Source organism: Triplophysa rosa, linkage group LG7, assembly GCF_024868665.1.
Source record: "Triplophysa rosa linkage group LG7, Trosa_1v2, whole genome shotgun sequence".
Lineage (NCBI taxonomy): Eukaryota > Metazoa > Chordata > Actinopteri > Cypriniformes > Nemacheilidae > Triplophysa > Triplophysa rosa.
The window spans coordinates 23,581,912-23,602,262 of NC_079896.1; the positions used below are offsets into that span (position 1 = coordinate 23,581,912).

The 20,351-nt window shown below is 37.3% G+C and overlaps 1 protein-coding gene across 1 annotated transcript; it reads left to right on the forward strand.

Moving 5' to 3' along the window:
• LOC130556417 (neurturin) lies at window positions 1-18,006 on the forward strand. Its single transcript, XM_057337408.1, has 4 exons — window positions 1-328; window positions 9,653-9,723; window positions 10,274-10,451; window positions 14,700-18,006. The coding sequence occupies exons 1-4, from the start codon at window positions 298-300 to the stop codon at window positions 15,122-15,124; spliced, it is 705 nt and encodes a 234-aa protein (XP_057193391.1). The 5' UTR covers window positions 1-297; the 3' UTR covers window positions 15,125-18,006.
• Window positions 18,007-20,351: the final 2,345 nt, after the last annotated feature.

Here is a 20,351-nt window from a genome sequence, read left to right on the forward strand (position 1 = left end):
TTGACGCCTCGGGCTTTCAAAACTCTCGTGTGTTTGTGGGACTTGATGTTGGCGCACAGGCTCCTGTGTCTCGAGAGGAAACGCGTCCGATCTCGCGTTGAGACGCGTCTGTGTCAGTCCAAGTTTCTGATCGCTCCGGACGCGCGTTTAATGCGATGAAACGTGGATGTTCAGAATTATGAATTATCATTACAGGATAGAGAAGAAAGGAAACGTTTTAAGGAATACTTTTTCATTATCTGCGGATTATTTTCACTTGTCAGTTTGACAAATTCCTAATTTATTCCACTCAAGTCCATGACAGGAGAGGTCGACCAGGACAGAAAAGGTGAGGTTAATCTTTATTTCTTTAGTTATATTTATTGAATTTAATTTTCTTAAGAGTAATCGAATATGTATGACTTATTAGTACATGTAAATCTGTTCGAGCATTTTTATCAACAATAATGTATACATTTATGTTCCTGGAAGTTTTCTTTAATCTTTGGTTTTACCAAAGTTGCACTTAATGAAATATATCAACAATGTTGTTTTCAAAATGTTATTTTATTTACTACATGTTTTTAAACATCATATTCTTAAATATGCAGCACCAAGAATGATTGATTAATGTGTTTAATGGCTTTAAAATTCACATTCAAATATAATGATTATTTTACAATAGTAGGAGTTGTACATCCAAAACATGCAAAACCATCATGTTTCTTGTATTCGTGTTTAAATAACCTCACAGTAGAAATGTGTCCTCAGAAGGCTTTTGATTTTGTACAAACTTTAAACATGATCCATAACCATCCCTAAAACTATTAAACTACTAATGCATTAATCCAACATGGGCTGATTATCAAATTAAATGTATCACATGTCTTATTTAATGTAAAATGTGTCTTGTATAATTGATTATAATACGGACTGCATCTTGAAAGAACCGTTTTCCCATTTTAAGAGAATAAAGTCTGGAAATAGTTATGTATAAGAGCAGCCTGGGACTGTTTTATCCAGTCTGGAGACTTATGGTCATTTGTCAGGTCTCAAATCTCTTCTTATTCTGTGCATTAACCGTAGTGCGTGAAGAACAATTTGTATAAAATTCACTGTTTTAAAGTGAGTCTTTAAGATGAACGATGTTTACTCATGTGTTAAGCGCCTCTCAGCCCATAACCTCTGTTCTTCTAAGTATCTTTTGTAAAGATTTTATCATACATTTATAGATTCACATACAGAAACCGGCTAATCCCTGATTTAAACCTGCGGTCAGTATTATCAATGGCATGGTTTAGTTTGATTATAGTAGTGTGGTTTAGTTGGATTAGCGTGTGGAATGGTTTTCTTTCGAGTTATTTGTTATGTCATGTTCAAACACTATAGATAGTAATGCTGAATCACTGGTTCGTTCTTTGTGAGGTGAATGTGGTGTATTATTTAATAGTCACGTGATGTGCTGTACGGATACATGTCATTAAAGGTTTGATAGAGTTTCATGTCTAATCGCAGACAGTTTGTGTTCTCACTGTAGTTTATGATTTGACATGTTTCATTGTGAAGAGGCTTTAATGTTGTGCGTTTTACTGCTGTTATGATAGATTGAGTGTTCTGGCAAATGCTGGATCACACCTCCTTTAAGAGACACTAATGTAAGGTGCCCAGCCTTTACAGTTTTACTCAACTGAAAACTTTTAATCACTTCTGAACGGTGCGTATGTTTTGCGTGCCGGCATTGGAGTTAACACCAGCTAGCTGTCTTCTTGAATATTTTAAAAGTGGATCTCACCTGTCAGGTGGATTTCAGATGGTTGAGAATGCAGCGCCAGAATTATTTATCATAAAGTTAAGCAAAGAAAATTCTTATGCTCACACTTTGCACTTTATTCATATTATATGAACGTCAGGCCAACAATGCATGATACATTCTTTTAAATGATAAACACTATTGTGCTTTATTACACTACATAAAGCAAACACTGTGCCAAATATTGTAACAATGTATAAAAAAAACGTGATTGACTTTGTAACCCAAAAAATATGAGCCTTGGTAAAACTTCCTCCTTATTTCTCTAAATTTGTTCATTTACTTTGCTATTCCGATGCATCCAGACCAGTGTTGGGTGTAACTAGTTACTAAGTAATTAGTTACTGTAATTAAATGTCTTTTCCTTTGAAAAAGTAAAGTAAGGGATTACTCTAATTTTTCTGTAACTTAATTACAGTTACTTCTGATGTAATTAAACGAAATACTTTGTGTAATATTTGTGTAATATAGTGCAATAGTGCAATTGACATCAAAATTCAAAGTCTAACTTTAAAATCCGTGCTTTAATGTATTATTCTCACATTTGTAATACTTTGGTCAGTTAATAATACTAATTTATGTAGTTTTATATTATTTATTTGAATGCATTAAAAGAGCCCTTTCATGCCTATCTTTGAATCACTTAACTAATCAAGGTTGATGTAGGATATAGAAAGAGTAAAGAATAGAAAATTAGTAATAAGTAATTAAATACTTTTTTGGAGAGAGTAATTTGTACAGTAATCTAATTACACTGTTGAATATGTAATTAGTAACTAGTAGTTAATTACTTTGTCAGAGTAACTTACCCAACACTGATCCAGACCTGCAGAACATTTATGGAATTCTCGACCCACTGTATAAAGCTTCGGTTTACAGATTTCCCCAAAAATGAAAATTCTGTCATTATTTACTCACCCTCTTGTCATTTCAAACCAGAACACGAAGAAGGATATTTTAAAGAATGTTGGTAACCAATCAATGGCTGTATACCCATTCACTTCTATTGTATGGACACAAAACCAATGCAAGTCAGTGGGTACCGCCATTGTTTGGTTACCAACATTCTTCAAAATATCTTCTTTAAAAAATACATTTTGGGCGAACTATCTTTTTCATTCTAATGAAGCACAAGTGTTGCGTTCATGAGTCTGTGTGGAGTTCTGTGAGTATGGGGCAGTCACACGGGACACCGCAGCTCTGTGGTGTTGGTATAAGAATTATGAGCCGCAGTCACCGTGTGGCAGTCTAACCGCTGGATAATTTATTACACACTCCGCTAATGAGCAGCCTAGTTTTGCGATAATGAGAAACACCTTCTCCGGGGTCAGAGCGGGGCAGAGGGACACTAGAGCTCACGCAAAAACTCTGATTCCTAGTGCTAAAGTTAAATACTTTAGTCTTTTATAACGGGATGTTTGACTAGACAATGTCTCTGGCCAAAAATACAAGACAAAGAGGCACATCTGAGCATATTACATTTGGATGAGTCTAAAGATGTTGACCACCATCCTGTTGTGTAAAAGTTTTATGTGGCATTGATAATTCATCAGCTGGACGGATAAACACACTAGAAGCTTCAGTCAGAGACAAACAAACAGATCTGTTCTTTTGCAAGGCATTAAATAAGCAAAATAATAGAGGAATGATTTCGGAGCTTTGAGGAATCATGTTGTTTTGCTTAGAGACTGTAAATGCATGTGGGTCGTGAGTTGCAAAGACAGAAATTTGGAATGTACAAGAATGGCATCGGAGTAAACAAATACAAGTTTTTACAATAACACATCTATTTCTTTCTGTCCTCACTTCTTTCTCTTTACGTCTTTTCTATTCCTAATAACCAACCGCACCCATCCCAGTTTTCCCATGCTGTGTGTGTGAGGGAGGATACGTCTTGCCCCCATTTTACCAACCAACAGCTCAGACCACACGGACAAAGACACATGCGCTTAAGTGATTCATTTCACACACAAACACACACTGGATTTTATAAGCTGTTATTGATTCATCATATCAACGAGACGATTGATTCATCTTAATGGATGTGTGTATCTATGTGTGCCGCAGAGAAACAAGATGAACGATGGATGCTTGTGTGTGTGTGTGTGTGTGTGTGTGTGCGCGCGCGCGTGTGCGTGTGTGTGTGTGTGTGTGTTTGAGGGGGGTTCACAGCTGGACATCTGGTTCTGCACTGTCACGCTACACAGAAGTCTCTCGGTGCTGAATCCAAACAGACGCCTCTTCATTTTGCAGAAACAGAGAAAATGTTTAAAGACTGTCAAAATGCTCCTCCAAAGCAGCTCATCATTCTTAGACCTGTAAGGAAATGTGTCCACCTCTGATCAGCTCTCCGTTTCACTCATTCATAACAGTAGGTGGATATTATGCACAAAATAGTAAATATCGTTGCTTACGTAAACCAATTTGGTTAAATGCTGCGCAACACAAACATAAAAATAGGAACGATTGTTAGATCAAAAACTGACATCTGCAAACTGATGCTTGAGCTTCTCACAGGGCTGACTTCCCTTTTCAGAGCTGCAATGATTTTTTTATTCACCAGCGGATATCGAGGTGATTTTTTTGTGGATGTATGAACTTAGTTCAAACACTAGCAGCGTAGCAACAGGTGTATTTCATCTCATTGACTCTCAGTAACTCAAAAAGCAGAAAGTCTTCATTTTGCATCATTTCTATTCAGAGAGTCTACATTCTATCTAGGCATGTTTAGAGTTTTAGTTTTTGTACTCGCGTGTTAAAATTCAAGGTGAGTGCTTTATTTGCTGTGTGATTTATACTACAGACACTTTCATTCAAAAAATCGTATGGTTTGCTGGAGTGATACAGGAGTGGTGTCTCTCTGTGTCTGTATTTTACAATCAGATCGTATCAGTTTCACACTTTCATGTAAATGTTCTCTCTGATCTGTGTCTTAAGGATGCTGTCTTAAGCTTCTTATTGTTTGATTTTCATGATTTCTTTTTGAAATATTCTTGAGTCACAAACTTATTTGGCTTATAACATGTTTTGACAACCGTTCGCAGACATTGCTCAACTTTAAAATCCCTGTAAACCGGAAGTTGCGATCATTTTACTTCTGTATTCTGACGCATTTCAAAGTGAAAAGGAATTTCAAAGGAGATTTTTTATTTATTTATTTATCAGTGGGCGTGGCTTCCGCCAGAAAGCTCCGAAATCATTCCTCTATTATTTTGCTTATTTAATGGCTTGCGTTTTTTTTACTGCGAATTGATAAAAACAGTTGTTGCATTTTGAAATGAAACTAGCAGCAGACTGACAGTTGAAGGGGAGGAGTTAACGGATGCTCCGCCCAAGCCGTCTAATTTACATCATTTGAGATGGATCGTCATTTCAGGGCATTTTCAGATTTGAACTGAAGGTTATGAGGGTGCATGAATTTTAAAAAGATAATGACCCACATTGATAAGCTATCTACTATAAACGCTGCAATATTTCATGAAAAAATAAGAATTGTAATTTTTTATTTCACTGGGACTTTAAATGATCTGACGCTTATTTACTTCTTTTGATCTCCTGTAGGCGTGTTTGTGATTTGCTGCTTATCAGTTTTGTGTCAATCTTGTACAAATCAACCCCCCACTCACCTGCGTAAATTTTGGATTAAAATACTGTATAATAGTGCTGTAGAGCTAAATCTGTACAATTGTGCGGAAAAATCTTTAGGCTCTTATATTACACTTATACATGTTATAAAGTTAATAAAATATCAAAACAAATCCAAGAACTTTCCTCAGAATTAACTTTAGGCTACTTTTCCGAGAAATTTTGCAATGACACTTTGTCTCAGATTAGTCCCAGAGTTATTTTTAGTGGATACATGAGTTCCCAAAATGTTCTATTGTTTCATCATTTAAACTACAGTTTTCGTGTAGTTTTCTTAAAGCATGGTTGTGCTGCATTTCTTCAAAATACCTTTTATTTTCTAACGTGATGACACTCTTACATGTTTAAAGAGTCAACAAACATGAACCACTGTATATTTAGAGTGGCTTTTAACCTAATGGATAAACTTAATGATTTTAAATGGATGTAGTTTGGAGCTGAATGTTATCTGTAACAAAGTGAAAATGTCACTTTATTTCCTAAAGTGACAGCAAGTATTATGTACCTGTACTCTTCTACTCAATGTTATGTCTCTGTGGACTTGTTTAGATATTCTCTTGGCACCCAACGTGCTACAGTTTTGGACCGTGGGAGATTATTTATCTTATCTTATTTTATTTATATTATTTATATACTGTATATTATTAATAGCATACAGTAAGGTTAGGTATGTAAGGTAATGTTAAGGTTGATATTTATGGCTGAAGATAAAACATCACACTGTGTCAGTTTGTGGTTTTCATCGGGAATCAATCAATCTTAGTCATTAGATTAGTCTGTGAATTTTACAAGGCCCACAAGAATGCGTATTTCAACTTTTTGTTTTGATTTTGACAGAGTTGCTAAGTGTGTTCTGGGCAGTTGCTAAGATGTTGTGAATGGTCGCAAGGGTGTTTGATAGGCATTTGATTAATGTTCCTTTAATGTTTGTTTTGAGTGGTTGTCAGGGTGTTGCTATGCAGTTGTTGAGGTGTTTTTGGTGTGTTTTAGTCCATTCTAATGTGATAGCAATTCAATTCAAATTAGGGGTGTCACAACATACTGGTATTGTCAATAACCGTGATGTTAAAAACATGATTAGCGCTGTTGTGTTAAAGGTCCAATGTGTAATTTTTTGGAGGATCTATTGACAGAAATGCAATGTAATGTACATAACTATGTCTCAGAGGTGTATAAAGACCTTACATAATAAAATGTTATGTTTTTATTACCTTAGAATGAGCTATTTCTATCTACGTACACCGCGGGTCCCCTTACATGGAAATCGCCATGTTGTTTCCACAGTATCCCTAAAGGGACCAAGCGAAAACGCGATGACATCTTTGTCCTGTGAGAGCTGCCGTAGTGCTTCGAAAATGAGGGGTGGAGTGATTTGCATCCTTACTGCTATGTGCAGGGCCGGATTAAGAATACGTTTACACAATAAAAAAAATGGAAAAGTGCGCCCGGAAACCATAATGACGTCATTTTCAAAAACTTGCACTTTGAGACCCGTTTTCAAAAGTTTGCATTTTCAGTCCCCCAAAACTCAGTTTTCGTGTAAATGAACAGCCAAAACTTTTTAGTTGAAAATGGTCTTGTGTAGACGGCCTCTAAGAACACACTGGACCCTGGGGCTATAGCAAACCCAAGAGCCCCCTTCATTTTATTGCCACACCACAGTGTCTTCTACGGTGTTTATTAAATTTTATTGCTAATATTATTATATTTAATTTTCTACTATTTGAATTTCATTTCATATTTACTTATTATATAAAAATTTATAATTATTTTATCTAATTTTCTATTATTGTAATTTAATTTTACATTTAATACTTATATTTAATTTCTATTTTATATAAGCACAAGTTTGCATACTAAACTTTCCAGGGTATAGACGCCTTTACTGTTAGTAAACATTGTGACACGTTTCTGTGGGCGGAGTTTAGGTGGAGGCAGAAATATCCCACTGACCGCATTAATAATACTAGGTAACACGTTTTGTAAGGTCACTCACTGTCTAGGACCGCAATTGTTTTTGAAAAAGTTAACTTTAACGCAAGGAACCTGGCCAACCTGTATGCGCTCACTCAATGGATCCAGGGAGGAACTGACAGGATTACCTCCAGTTAAGTGGCCTGACATCTACACCTACCAGACAGAGAAACCAAGTGTGTATAGTAAAGATAACCTGAGAGCGTATACATCTATAGATGCCTGCGGGTTCTAACAGTTGCAAACGTTAGCAAATGCATTTACTTGAACACAAACCTGTCACATAACATGAGCCTTCCCACTGTTCCCTCTCCTTTTATACTAATGCACGTGTGACAACTAAAGAAAAAGAGATGACAAACAGTTTCCTTTATGTTTAGTTTCTGGCTGATAGTTAACTGCTAGTTGTATAACTAACAAAGTTAACTAGCATGCCCTGTGCATTCAAAATTTAACGCTACGTGAAAAATCACCTTGTTCCCCAGTTTCTGGTTTGCCCTTACGAAAATTAACCATGTTTTTTTTGTGGTACAAGTGTAGTAACCATGGTTTTTTGGTTTTAACTGTAGTAAAACCATGGTAAATTTTCGTAAGGGTGAGCATACGAGAGATATTTTTAGACACATACCCAAATCCTAATCCACACCAACAAAAGACAGTCATTTTTTAATCTTAAGTGTCATGAAGTGAAACGTGAGCATTTTTGATTATTGTTTCTGTTAAATCCTGCTCGTCAGTGTTTTTGTTTGGCAATGGCAGCAGGTAACGTTATGTGTTAAAATATCAAATTGGAGACTGTATTCTGTCGATTGTGGCACTAAAACAACACAACAAGATGATATTTTATACTCCTTATGTAGCCAAATCTGTGCTGGTTTGAATGGCCGCCTCCAGTTTTCCCTTTGTTTTGCCTCCAGCTAGTGCCGTGATGTAAGCGTGACGTCGGCCGTAAAGGGGTCTATTAAAAAAAACTTTAACATTAACTCCAGATATGAACTTCAAACAAACAGGTCTCCAAAATCAGCAAAAACATTTGCAATCATACTTCCTTAATGAGTATTTTACAATGAATACTTTAGGGTCTTACTGTTAAAAAGTCTTCTTTCGAACTTTAGCTGAGCAGAAAACCCTAATGATATTGTTCAAATCTATGCTTCTAACCTTGTCGCATTCCAGGGACATCCGTTTTAAAATATCTCAGTCTTTCTTGTCCTTCTGAAAACCGCAAAAGAGATTTAATATGTGCCAAAATCACATCCCAATGTGATGGCACAAATTGTAAAGTGATTTTAATTGGACGGTGAATTATATCAGTCAGGAACATTTTCCAATGGTTTCTTGTTATTTTATAATCAACCACCTATATGAAGTGTCAATCAATGATGTGAGGACAGCTCCCATTTCCTCCAGCCGAACAAGGGCCCCCTCCTTCCGCAAGCCCTGGGGCTTCAGCCCCACCTAGCCATTATGTTAATCCGGCCCTGCTTCAGAGGTGTACAAAGAGCTTCCATAATGAAGCGTTATGTTTTTCTTACCTATTTCTATCTACATACACCACGGGTCCCCTTACATGGAATTCGCCATGTTGTTTGAATAGTATCCCTAAATGAACAAACTGCTCTACAGAGCGCGTTTTGTAAATAGGTTATCTCCTTTGGTGAAAAAGCGGTGACATCTTTGTCCTGTGAGAGCTGCCGTAGTGCTTTGAAAGGGAGGGTTGGAGTGATTCGCCACCTTACTGCTAGATGCCCCTAAATTTCACACACTGGACCTTTAATTCTACAGGTATCGTAATATTGAAAACTATTCAATTAAAATATTTGTCTAAAGAGTGGTTACAAACTCTCTCTCTATGCCTTACACTTGCATTTTGAGTGTGATTCATTGACCATATAACAGACAGTTATTCAGTTCTGGTCCTTGATTCTGATAGGTTGAGCCGCGTTCTAAGCCGTTATTAAATACCCTAATTGTAACTGCTGACCGCATTACATAGCCTAAGTACCACTGTGCCACTGTTGTTGCGTCTGTGTAAAGCCCCGAGAAACATGGGTGACAAGTGCATTTTATAACATCTATGGGGGTTTAAGGCACTCCGCTTTGCGTCTTCCTATAATACGCAATGGTGTTTTTCAAATGTCAGTTTGTCTTGTTTCCCAATAAAACTATAATAGCAACCTTAAAACGTAATGAAATAATGCTTTAAAAATGAATTTTAGCAACATGCTGCTTTTCCTTCTCTAGATGCCAAAGGCTGGAGAAATCCAGAGAGTTCCATGGCAAGGCCTGCCCGATGTGACCTGAGAAACTGGAAGGTGAACTTTCCTCATACCATTTGCCATTCCATAAACACTGTCTGACAAAACATCTCTATCCTAGTTTGGTTTTGGCTCGTTTGTCATGCGTTACCGAGTGTGTCAGACCCAAGTCGGTTTGGACTTGTTTGTATATCAACAGTCGATTTTAGGTCTGCTTCGTCGGATCTTTTCAGCCAGACACTCATTCATTAAAGTCAAGCTGAAATATTTAGGCGCCCCGCGGCGGTGTTGGGTGTTAGTTAAGTAATTAAAGAGTTTGAAGTGTTAGCGGGCTGAGATCCTTTACAGCAGGGTGGAGGTCTGCTGTAGTGCAGGTTTGTGGGAGGGAGACGATCGAACATCACGGATCAGTTTACTTTCTCAAGAGCTCTGTCTAACACACACACACACACACACAGGGTTTATGTAACACACAATGTAATGGGGAGGCCAAGACAGCGCACAGATTAACCCTCACTGAGGCGAAGACATGCCTCCCCACTATGTCATTAAAATTGTGTATTGTTTTGATATGTGCTCTTTTATCTTGATTTTTTTGTTCTTGTAGGTGATGCTGTTGATATTTGTATGTCTTCTGAGTCTGGCTGATGGACATTTTCTGCAGAAGGGGATAGAAGAACTTCACCCCGGCATGCTGAGAGCCCCTTCAACACCTTCAGATCGTACCAAACACCAACAGAACCCGGACCGGTGGCAGAGCGATGCACCCTGGGCCGGACTGCAGGGTCAGTACCTCATACATCACATACTGTATAAAAGGACCGGGGTTAGTTGTCACAGATTTCCCCCCGTGATTTTTTTGAAAATCAATTTCTGTCAATCTTTGACAAAATTGATCCATTTTTTACAGTCTTATTGGCTAGGAATACATAAGTATTTGAATTTAGACTTTGTAATGAAAAGCTCATCGTTGTTGGGAAGAATCCTTGTGACGACAATTGGCAACTGTGTTTATCTTCAGTTATTGAGACACCTCTAGCTTTTTATAAACCCTGTTATTAAATCTGGAGACTTTTCGTCTGTACCCACAGTAAAACTAAGACATCAACAACACTTGGTGATAAATGTGAGCAATTTGTAAATTATATGTTGTCATGAAGTGTAGCAAGGTCTGTGTAGCACAGCATCCACAGTAGATAAATATATCAAGAAATCTGTGGAATTCAACAGAGTTGTCTGAGATGCTTTTTTAATCTTTAGAAGATATTTGGTAATAACAATACCCAGAGAGAAATTGCATTCATTTAATTCCTAAAATTGTATTTGCTAAAATGTTGCTCTTTCATAGCTCGGGAGATTTGATGGTGTTCTCAGCTGTGTTTCATTTAAGTGTCAACTTAGTCTCAGATGTTTCACTTAAAATTTGTTAAGAGAAATTCAAAAAGAAACAAATGAGACAATTGTTGAAATACATTAAGAGTATGGAGCTGTAAAATGAATGTAGATTATATAGGTATACAAATAATCTGGATTGATGAGAAATGCTTGAGTTCGTTATAAAATCTTAAACAAGATTACGTAATAAAAATATCAAATATTTTGATGGCATATTTGGCTCAGATCTGATCTCAAAAAAGTCCTTAGAATCTTAAACATACCTTTGTATGCAGATTTTTCATTATGTTCTTTGACTTCAGGGGTCGCACATGTTTTTGTGGGAATCATCCTAAAGTCTTTATTCATGTAGAAACTCGTTGTCTGTTGAAATGTGAGATGATGTAATTATGATATTCCTGAGATCATGTGCTGTTATCTCACAGTGACAGCTGTCATCTTGTTTTCAGTCTGTCAAGCTTCTCATGTTAATCTAATCCTCAAACTTAAGTGAATGTGAACACATTTGGTCAACGTTCATAATGGAGGGCTCAATCCTGAAACTTAATTTGAGCCCTGGGTCCCCTCCGGATGTACAAGATGTACTGGAGATATAAAGTGGAGTTGGGATGGAGGAGGGTGATTTCAGCCATGAGTGAGATGGTTGATTGTTTTGTGTCAACATTGAATGCTGTCATCTTTACAGTAAACTAATAGTGTGTTTATTGACCAGATTTTTTTAATTGAAAATTAATTGAAAGTAGAAAATTCACAAATTATATTTGTGAGATTAATTTATACTTGTAGTTGGAGTAATAGTTTTAGAGTAGTAGTAGTTGGAGTCATGTTTGAAGTTTTGCAACAGCAATGATATTTTACAGCGAGCAGGTGTCTTCGGTCTTAAACTCACAATGTGTCAAAATATGATCTGTTTTATCTGTGTCAATAAATTATCTATTTTAATTACTGGGGTTGGACAAAATAATGTGAACACCAGGGAAATAGATGATATATCTTTATTAATAAGGTGTTGGACCAAAGTGTGCCTTAATACAGCTTCAAACCTTCTCGCATTTGAATATTTTCCAGTGGAATGTTGTACTATTCATCTATCAGAACATCTTTCATTTGCTTCAGAGAGGTTAGAGCAGAAAACCTGCTCTTCTCATAATTGTGGAAACTGTAACTCTTGAAACATCAAACAGTCAGGCTGTTAAAGGACCATTGTGTAATTTGTAGCGTCATCTAGTGGTGAGGTTAGGAATTGCAACCAACTGCTCACTCCACCCCTTCCTTTCGAAGCACCGCGTACGAAGGCTGAGAGATGATTAGGATGTTGTCACGTTTTTGCTTCTTTCCCGTATGAGATAACGTATTTACGAAACGTGTTCTGTAGAGCAGTTCGCCTGTTTAGGACTACTGTAGAAACAACATGGCGACCTGGCAACAACATTCCATGCAAGTGTACCCGCGGTGTATGTAGATAGAAATAGCTCATTCTAAGGTAATAAAAACATAACGCTTCATTATGTAAGGTCTTTGAACACATAGTTATGTATATTATATTGCATTTCTGTCAATAGATCCTCCAAAAATTACACATGGGTCCTTTAAGGTCCCATGAGCTTCCAAGATTTGTCCCCTTTGGAAATCTGATTTCACCAATTTTTTATACTAACCACTGCTGAACAACCATGTTTTGCCAGGCAACCAAGACAATATATAATAACAAAAGATAACCGCAACATTTGTTGTTCACAGTAGCCTAATTAATATTAACACCTAGAACAAAAGGCGTTCTTAATATTTTGTCCAACCCCTGTAATTAAATCTATCATAAATACTAGTTCTATTAAATCTACTAAACTCTAATGGAGAGAAAAAAAAATGTTTTTTTGTGAAAAAAAAAACAGTACACCAAGGGCAAGATTAACTAAACAGGGCAAAATAGAGCGAGAGTGCAATAAAAAAAATACGCAGATGGGAGTGGAAATTTCTGCGGGTGATTTACTAACAAGGTGCACTTTAAAAAACGCAGGCGCAATATGTCATTCCCGTAATGCACACAATCTACTAAAAGCAGCGCAGATTAGTGCGGGGTTTAAGACATACTTTTTTGGGCGTTAAATAAAGCTGCAAAAATCAGTACAATGACGAGCGCAAAACTTATTAAATGGCGTTTCGTGATTCATTTAAATACTCTCCTGTCATAAAGTTTGCATCTGAAGAGAAAACTCCTACAAATGCATATACAATAAGGTCAGTCGCAAAAACAGCTGTGTCCACGCCTTTTCAGCGCTAATTTTCACTGCGTGTCTTTAGTAAATACCGACGGTAGTTTTTCACGCCAAAAGAGGTGTTTGCACTGCAGCAAGCTATTGGTACAAATTCACAGTTTTCATAAAACAGCATTTTTGTGACAAGCATTTAATGCTTTTTGCATATTTTTATGCAAAATATGTTTTTTATCCAGTTCATGCATGCCACAGAATAATCTCCGCATGCTTTTCCTTATCAATTTCGTGTCCTACTTCAAATAATCTGAATCTTCTCCGTGCAGGTTTTGACATAGCAAATTGCTCCCTTGGAAGCTAATTACTGCATTCGTCGCCTGAAGAAAATTGAAATTCATGTTCTTAGTTAGTTTCTCCTCCAGACTTTAAACAAAACTCCATAAACATGATGTGGCATGTGTGGGGATGTTTTCTCAACTGCTCGCTGCTGTTCCGTGAGTTGTACAGTAGCAGCAGTAGGTCTGTGAAGATCAGAAGGAATTTTGACTGTTACACAATCAGCTGTTGAGGTGTAAAGCAGGACCGCTAGTGTTATCACCCCTTTAAATGCCAGTGTTGCATTACAGCGGACCGATGTGCCTTCTGTAGTCTGTGACTATTTTAATGCACCAGAGCAACGTGCCAGCTCTGGACTTCTCTAGAGACGAGCATTTAAAGGTGTAGGCACCCAAAAAAAGAATTTAATCACAATCATGTCATTTATGAAAAGTCGAATTTTTACTAGGGCTGTCAAAAGATTAATCGCGATTAATCGCATCCAGAATAAAAGTTTGTGTTTACATAATATATGTCTGTGTGTACTGTGTGTACTGTGCATATACATATTTTATTCATATACACATACATGTATACATGTTTAGGAAATATTTACATGCATTTATTATTTACCAACAATTTAAATTATATATAAATGTTTATATATTTTTTAAATATATGCATGTATGTGTATGTTTTTATAAACACAAAATAAATATGCACAGTACACAGACATATTTTATGCAAATACAAACTTTTATTCTGTATGCAATCGCGATATCGTCGTTTGACAGCCCTATTTTTGACATAATATCTTGACTACTTATTACTGAAAATGAATGAATGCGAATGGGGACTGAATGTGTGGATGGGGACTGGGTCTGTCAAGCTTCAACGTGACCCAAAAAATCATAAACACTTCAACTATATGATTCTTCTACCAAATGATTATTGATGTCGACCCTTACACCATAATAGATTTCCTAAAAAGACAGGCTAAATTTAATAAAGATCACATATTCAGATTCATTTCATTTTTGTTTCTCACTGAAATAAAAACGTGTTCTTGGTCCTTTCTGTGGTCATTCTCAACGTTTTCTGTCTCCTCAGACGCATCTGTGGTAGAAGAGGGTGAGGAACCTCGAGTCCGGTGGCAACGCTCCTCCACAAGCGTCTCCACCTTGAGAAAATCCCGCAAGGAGCGCAAGGAACGTCGTAACCGGACGCGAGGCCGAAGCAGCCAGGACTGTCGTTTGGAGAGGAAGGAGATGCGTGTGCGTGATCTGGGACTTGGATACGACTCGGACGAGATCGTCCTGTTTAAGTACTGTATAGGAACGTGCATGAGCGCCCGCAGGAACTATGACCTGGCCCTGAAGGTGCTGACGGATAACGGCAGCGTTCCGAGCCGCAAGGTGAGCACTCAACCCTGCTGCAGACCGACGCGCTTTGAGACCGTCTCGTTCATGGACGCCCAGACCAGCTGGCAGACCATCAAGTGGCTTTCAGCAGCCAACTGCAGCTGTGTAGGATGAGATGGCAAAAATGGTCACAAGCTCCTGTAGAGAGAGAGAAAGTTCTTTGGAGATTTCTTGGAATTCTTCTGCAGAGAAACAGTGTTGCTGCGCTCCTGCTCAAACCGAAGAGCGTTGACAGAAGAGTGCAACCACACCAGGTCTGATCTGATATCGTGGGCACAGGAAGCGTCAGAATAAGGGATGTCCTGCGGGGTAGACGTCACCTCGCTGTCGGTTGTTGGAGACAGTAGAGAAGCTGATTCCTCTGACCTTATATTTCCATGAGGGAGCTGATAAACGTACCAATGAGTCCTCAGACACCTGTTCCAGACTGCAGTTTTGTGAAAAGTAACTTGAAGGCCTACATTTCACATTGTCTGCCTCTCTGCATTGTGGGATTGAGGATTTGTAGACCAGTATGTTCTGAGGTTGACGTGGATATCATGAAGGTTCATTTTACCAAAGCGGAAGGTGCTTTTGATTCACTAATCAGTTTAACGTGTGTGTTTGTTATTATACACACACACACACACACACTTTCTCATAAGCCAAATGCACACTACTCCTGCTGAAATTGCTGGTTAGTGCTAGTGGTTTGGTTTTGGTCGAGGTGGTGGACCAACATAGCTATAAAGTTCACCTGCAAAAGAACACCAGTCGACCAGCATGGTGTTTCTGGTGAATCTGCTTGACCAAAGACACAATCATTCAAAACACAACATATGTGGGTGACCAACAACACCTTAAAAATAAAGGTGCCTCTTGATGCCATAAGAACTATTTCAGACCAGGCTGAATGGGTCTATAAAGAACTTTTAACATCCGAAGATTGTTTCACAAGGTTCTTTGTTGTTGAAAAAGCCTATAGCAAAAGAGAGAAATGGTTCTCAGAAGAACGTTTGCGCGAATGGCTCCTTGCGGAACCAAAAATGGTTCTTCTATGGCATTGCTATGGAGACCCGTTTGTGGCATCGTTATTTTTAAGAGTAAACGTGAACTCCAAGCAGCTGGGCAAGACAGAAACTTGTTGGTGTTTTCAGTTTGCGACAGAAAGCCCCAAATCATAGTATATACTATATAGTGTCTCTTTAAACAGCGAAAATAAGACTTAAAAAATAAGTATTAAAACATTTTTGCTACTGTGGTCTTTCAATGCAGGTTGACCAGCTTCTGTCTTGTATTTGCACCCTTAGTGTAATATACAAACTAACACAAACACACACTCATCCACACAGCCAGCTGGGCAGTTTTCTTAAGCACATTCACCAGCCTCTGTTCAGTTCAAGAAATACCTCTTTAACGTATGGTCCTCTGAAACCTTTTCTCTAAAAGCTTTAATGTTGTTTTTTTCTTTATCTCTCACTGCATGAGTGATTTCCTGTTTCTTTGTGCATTTTTTCAAATTATGGATAGATCTGAATCAGTGTAGACAGCGCATTTACAATGACAATGAAATGACAAGTAATTCAAACATGACTGTGGGAGAAAGACAGACAATCTGGTCAATGTCTTAATGCAGATCACTTCTAATTTTCGAAATTTTTTTGTTTTTGGTAAGACATGTCTTTATTATCATATTACATAGTATACAATAATGAATGATATAGTTTGGCTGTTTGTTAATTGAACACTGTATGCTGTCCACACTGACTCTGGTCTATAATACTGTGATAACCGCTTAACCAAACTTTTCTTTATTACAACAACATCATGTCTTGTGATGTCTTTTGCTTTGATTTATTATATGTGAGGTAAACAATACCAAAGCATACATGACCTCAGGTAGGGACAGTGGGCGGCGGTCTAGATGTGCCTGGAAATAAAATGTGGTGTTCTAAAGCATGAATTTCCGCTATAAATGTGATATGTGTAGTTACGCCTCTATAATCTACAGTCTACTCTCAAATCATATGGTTTACCTTAATTTCACTCTTTAGACATGTGTAACTTTCTCAGAGATGTTGAGTTGCAGTGAATTCACGGGTCCTGCTAAAAACATGTCTCGGATGTATTTCACCCCAAGTTCTGCTTAAAGAAATTACAATTAATTATTGCATTCATGAATTGCTTTCAAAGAATTGCTTTGTTACTCTAAAGAAAATTGATCAAAATCACAATTGGAATAATGAGAATGATTTAAGAAAGAGAAAGCAAATGTCTGTACAGTATGCATTTCAATAATAAGAACTGGTTGATGTGGTTTATTTAAATGCTGATAAAAATGGGCTTTTTTTTAAATGCAAAATGTAATTTCTTGTTTTTCTATTTTTGATTTTGGGGTAAAAATGTTAGTTTCACCCTCAGTACCAAAAATAATGTTTTGTACTTAAACATGACAAAATTACAATTTGTTTTAAATGTAACAGGGATTGTAATAAGGTGAATTGAAAGCATTTTAAATTTGATTTTAATTTGTTATCATATTTGTTATCTTTTGTTAGATTTGTTGTGTTTCAGACCTGTCTTTTGCAATTTTTCTCCGAATGTCTGTTTTTGGCACTGACAGATTAAGCATTGAGCTCTTTCTCAACAGTTCAATATGTCAGACAGATGCATAGCTTTTTATTGTCATGTCACCTTTATAATGACCTCTCTTACTTTTACTTTTAAGAATGTTTTTTTATGATTATCGAGGACGTTTTGGTCAGTTTTGAGTTTTGATCCTATCAGAGTCAAGGATTAAGTGGTTATAAATGTGTTTCCCTGCAGCCTTTGAAAGATGGTTTGTACGTTGACAATGACATCCCTTAACTCTTTGGGTGCTGTGCATCCCCAGCTTTATTTAAGGGAAATTACTGCTATGGTTTGATGTATGTATTTATTGTAGTTTTTGTATACAAAAATCATAGTTATCATAGTTATATTTTTTATTATTTATAAAGTGTATATACATTGAAACATATTGCTCAGATTTTTATACAAATTATGCATTTAAAAAGAAATACAATGTATCTTTGTGTGTCATAGTCACGTTTTATTTAATAAGACTTTATTATCACTGTCACCCACTGGCCAGCCTGGCAACCACCCAAAGCATCAGAGCAATGCCCTAGCAACTGCCCAGAAACCCCTGGCAACACCTCAGCATTTGTTTAAACACATCAAAAGTTAGACAGCTGTGTTGGTGTAACACACAATCCGGCACGTCTCTGTAAACTATCAAGCAGGCACAGTTTTGTTCTTTGATCCAGACAGAAAAAAGTTGTTCCAAGACTGTATAATTCTTTGTTCTGTTGAACACGAAAGAAGATATTTTGAAGAATATGGGAAACCAAACAGTTCTGTTGCACTATTGACTACCATGTTTTTATATGGAAGTCAATGGTGGCCCAGAAGTTTAGTTTAGTTTAGTTTAGTTTAGTTTAAGTGAGGGATAATGTACAGGCAGCCGGTTGTTATCGCAGAAATAAGCCTTGACGGTGTGATCAGGACCTGACGCGAAGCAGAGGGTCTTGTATCACACTGAAAGGGCTTATTTCGCGATAACAGCCGGCTGTTTGTACATTATCCCACTTATTACACGGCTACTTGCCACATGAGAAAAAAACTGGACATGAGATGTGAATTTGAAATATTTGATTAGCTCATTTTTACCGAATGTAGACCTTCCGCGAGGAAAAGCCATTTACCTTTCGGTTTTAAAGTAAGAAACGACTTTCAAACAGAAGAGGGCCGAGAAGCCCTGGGGAACACCATAATGTATTGGAGCATGGGAAGAAAAACAATTCCCTACATTCACAGAAAACGTTCTCCCTTTGAGGTAGGAGGCAAACCACTCCAGCACAGGGCCACGAAGCCCAGCTACATGTTCTAGTCTGTGTAGAAGGATATCGTAATCTACAGTGTCAAATGCTGCACTTAAATCAAGCAAGACTAAAATACACCCAGAATCTGCAGAGTGAGTTAAAACTTTCAACAACAAACAAATTTGTCAAAAATGCTAAAAGAACTCAGGTATGAATAGATCTGATGGTAAAGAACTTTTTCCCAAACTTTGGAAATAAAAGACGGTTTAGAAATCGGTCTGTAGTTATTCAAGTCATGCTGATCTAAATGAGGTTTTTTAAGCAACGGCTGTACTGTAGCATGTTTGAATTTAGTAGGTACCACCCCACTGACAAATGACATATTGACAATGGCAGTCACAACTGGACGTAGAGCTGAAAAAAACTCTTTAAAAATATGTGAAGGCAAAACATCAGAAGGGCAAACAGAGGATTTCATACTAGAAACAATAACATGAAGCTGAGGGCGACACACTTGAGGGCGACACCGATTGAAAAAGTGAAAAAATCACTGTCACGGGGGGAATTCTAGTGATGATAACCTCTGAGATGGAATGAATATTAGACCGAATACCCTCAATTTCATGGATAAAATGTGTTGAAAACTCATCACAGGTCAGTAGAAACCTCAGATAGAGAACTAAAGGAGGGATTTAGAAGAGCATTAATTGTGCTGAAAAGAACTTTAGGCCTCTGAGAATTTTGTGCAATTAAATTAGACATATATTTAAACTGTGCATCCCTAACAGCATTCTGATACTGATTAAGACACTCCCTGAAAATTTCATATGATAAATGAAGTTTGTCTTTCCTCCACCTGCGTTCAGCACTCCTTCACTCTAACCGGGGCTGCACTTTCTTCACCACAATGGATTTTTGTAACCTCAGATGAGCAATTGAGTCTTTTGAGACATCAATAAAAGACCTAGCAGTAGAAGAATCAAAACATCTAGATAGACGTGGTGAGTGATATGGTTTAGAGTGGGTACCAGCTAATAAAGAGTTAAAAACCACTGGTAATGATCAGCGATAACAGTGTGAAACAGTGTATATATATTTTTCCAATGCGTTTCAAGCAACTTTTCAGGCAAAATATAACAATCAAATAAAATATGGACAAAAAACTCAATTCTCAAAAGTTGATCACTTTTCTTTTTAGAAGTGTCTGCCATCTGTACGCTGCTCTCACATACATAACTTTACTGCGCCATCTGCTGGACAGACCGCGTAACGAATTTAATTATATCGTTCACAATATTTCTTTTCACGGCACACCTATTCTAAAAAGTAACAACAAATTCTGTAAAATAATAATAAAAATGTTTAGAAACACTGATACCGCTGTCACTGCTGAAAAAACATTTATTCATCCTGTTTGTGAGTGAGACAGCGCCATTTTTAAAAGCGTTATTCACAGTATGACCCTCTCCTCTCGCCGTAGAGCTGTGAGACCTGTGCGC

What these genes read in the sequence shown, in the direction of transcription:
- LOC130556417 (XM_057337408.1), top strand. Translation starts at nt 298, where the DNA reads ATGACAGGAGAGGTCGACCAGGACAGAAAAG. An exon ending in GGTCGACCAGGACAGAAAAG is followed by an intron (nt 329 to 9,652) that starts GTGAGGTTAATC and finishes TTCCTTCTCTAG; the next exon opens with ATGCCAAAGGCTGGAGAAAT. An exon ending in GTGACCTGAGAAACTGGAAG is followed by an intron (nt 9,724 to 10,273) that starts GTGAACTTTCCT and finishes TTGTTCTTGTAG; the next exon opens with GTGATGCTGTTGATATTTGT.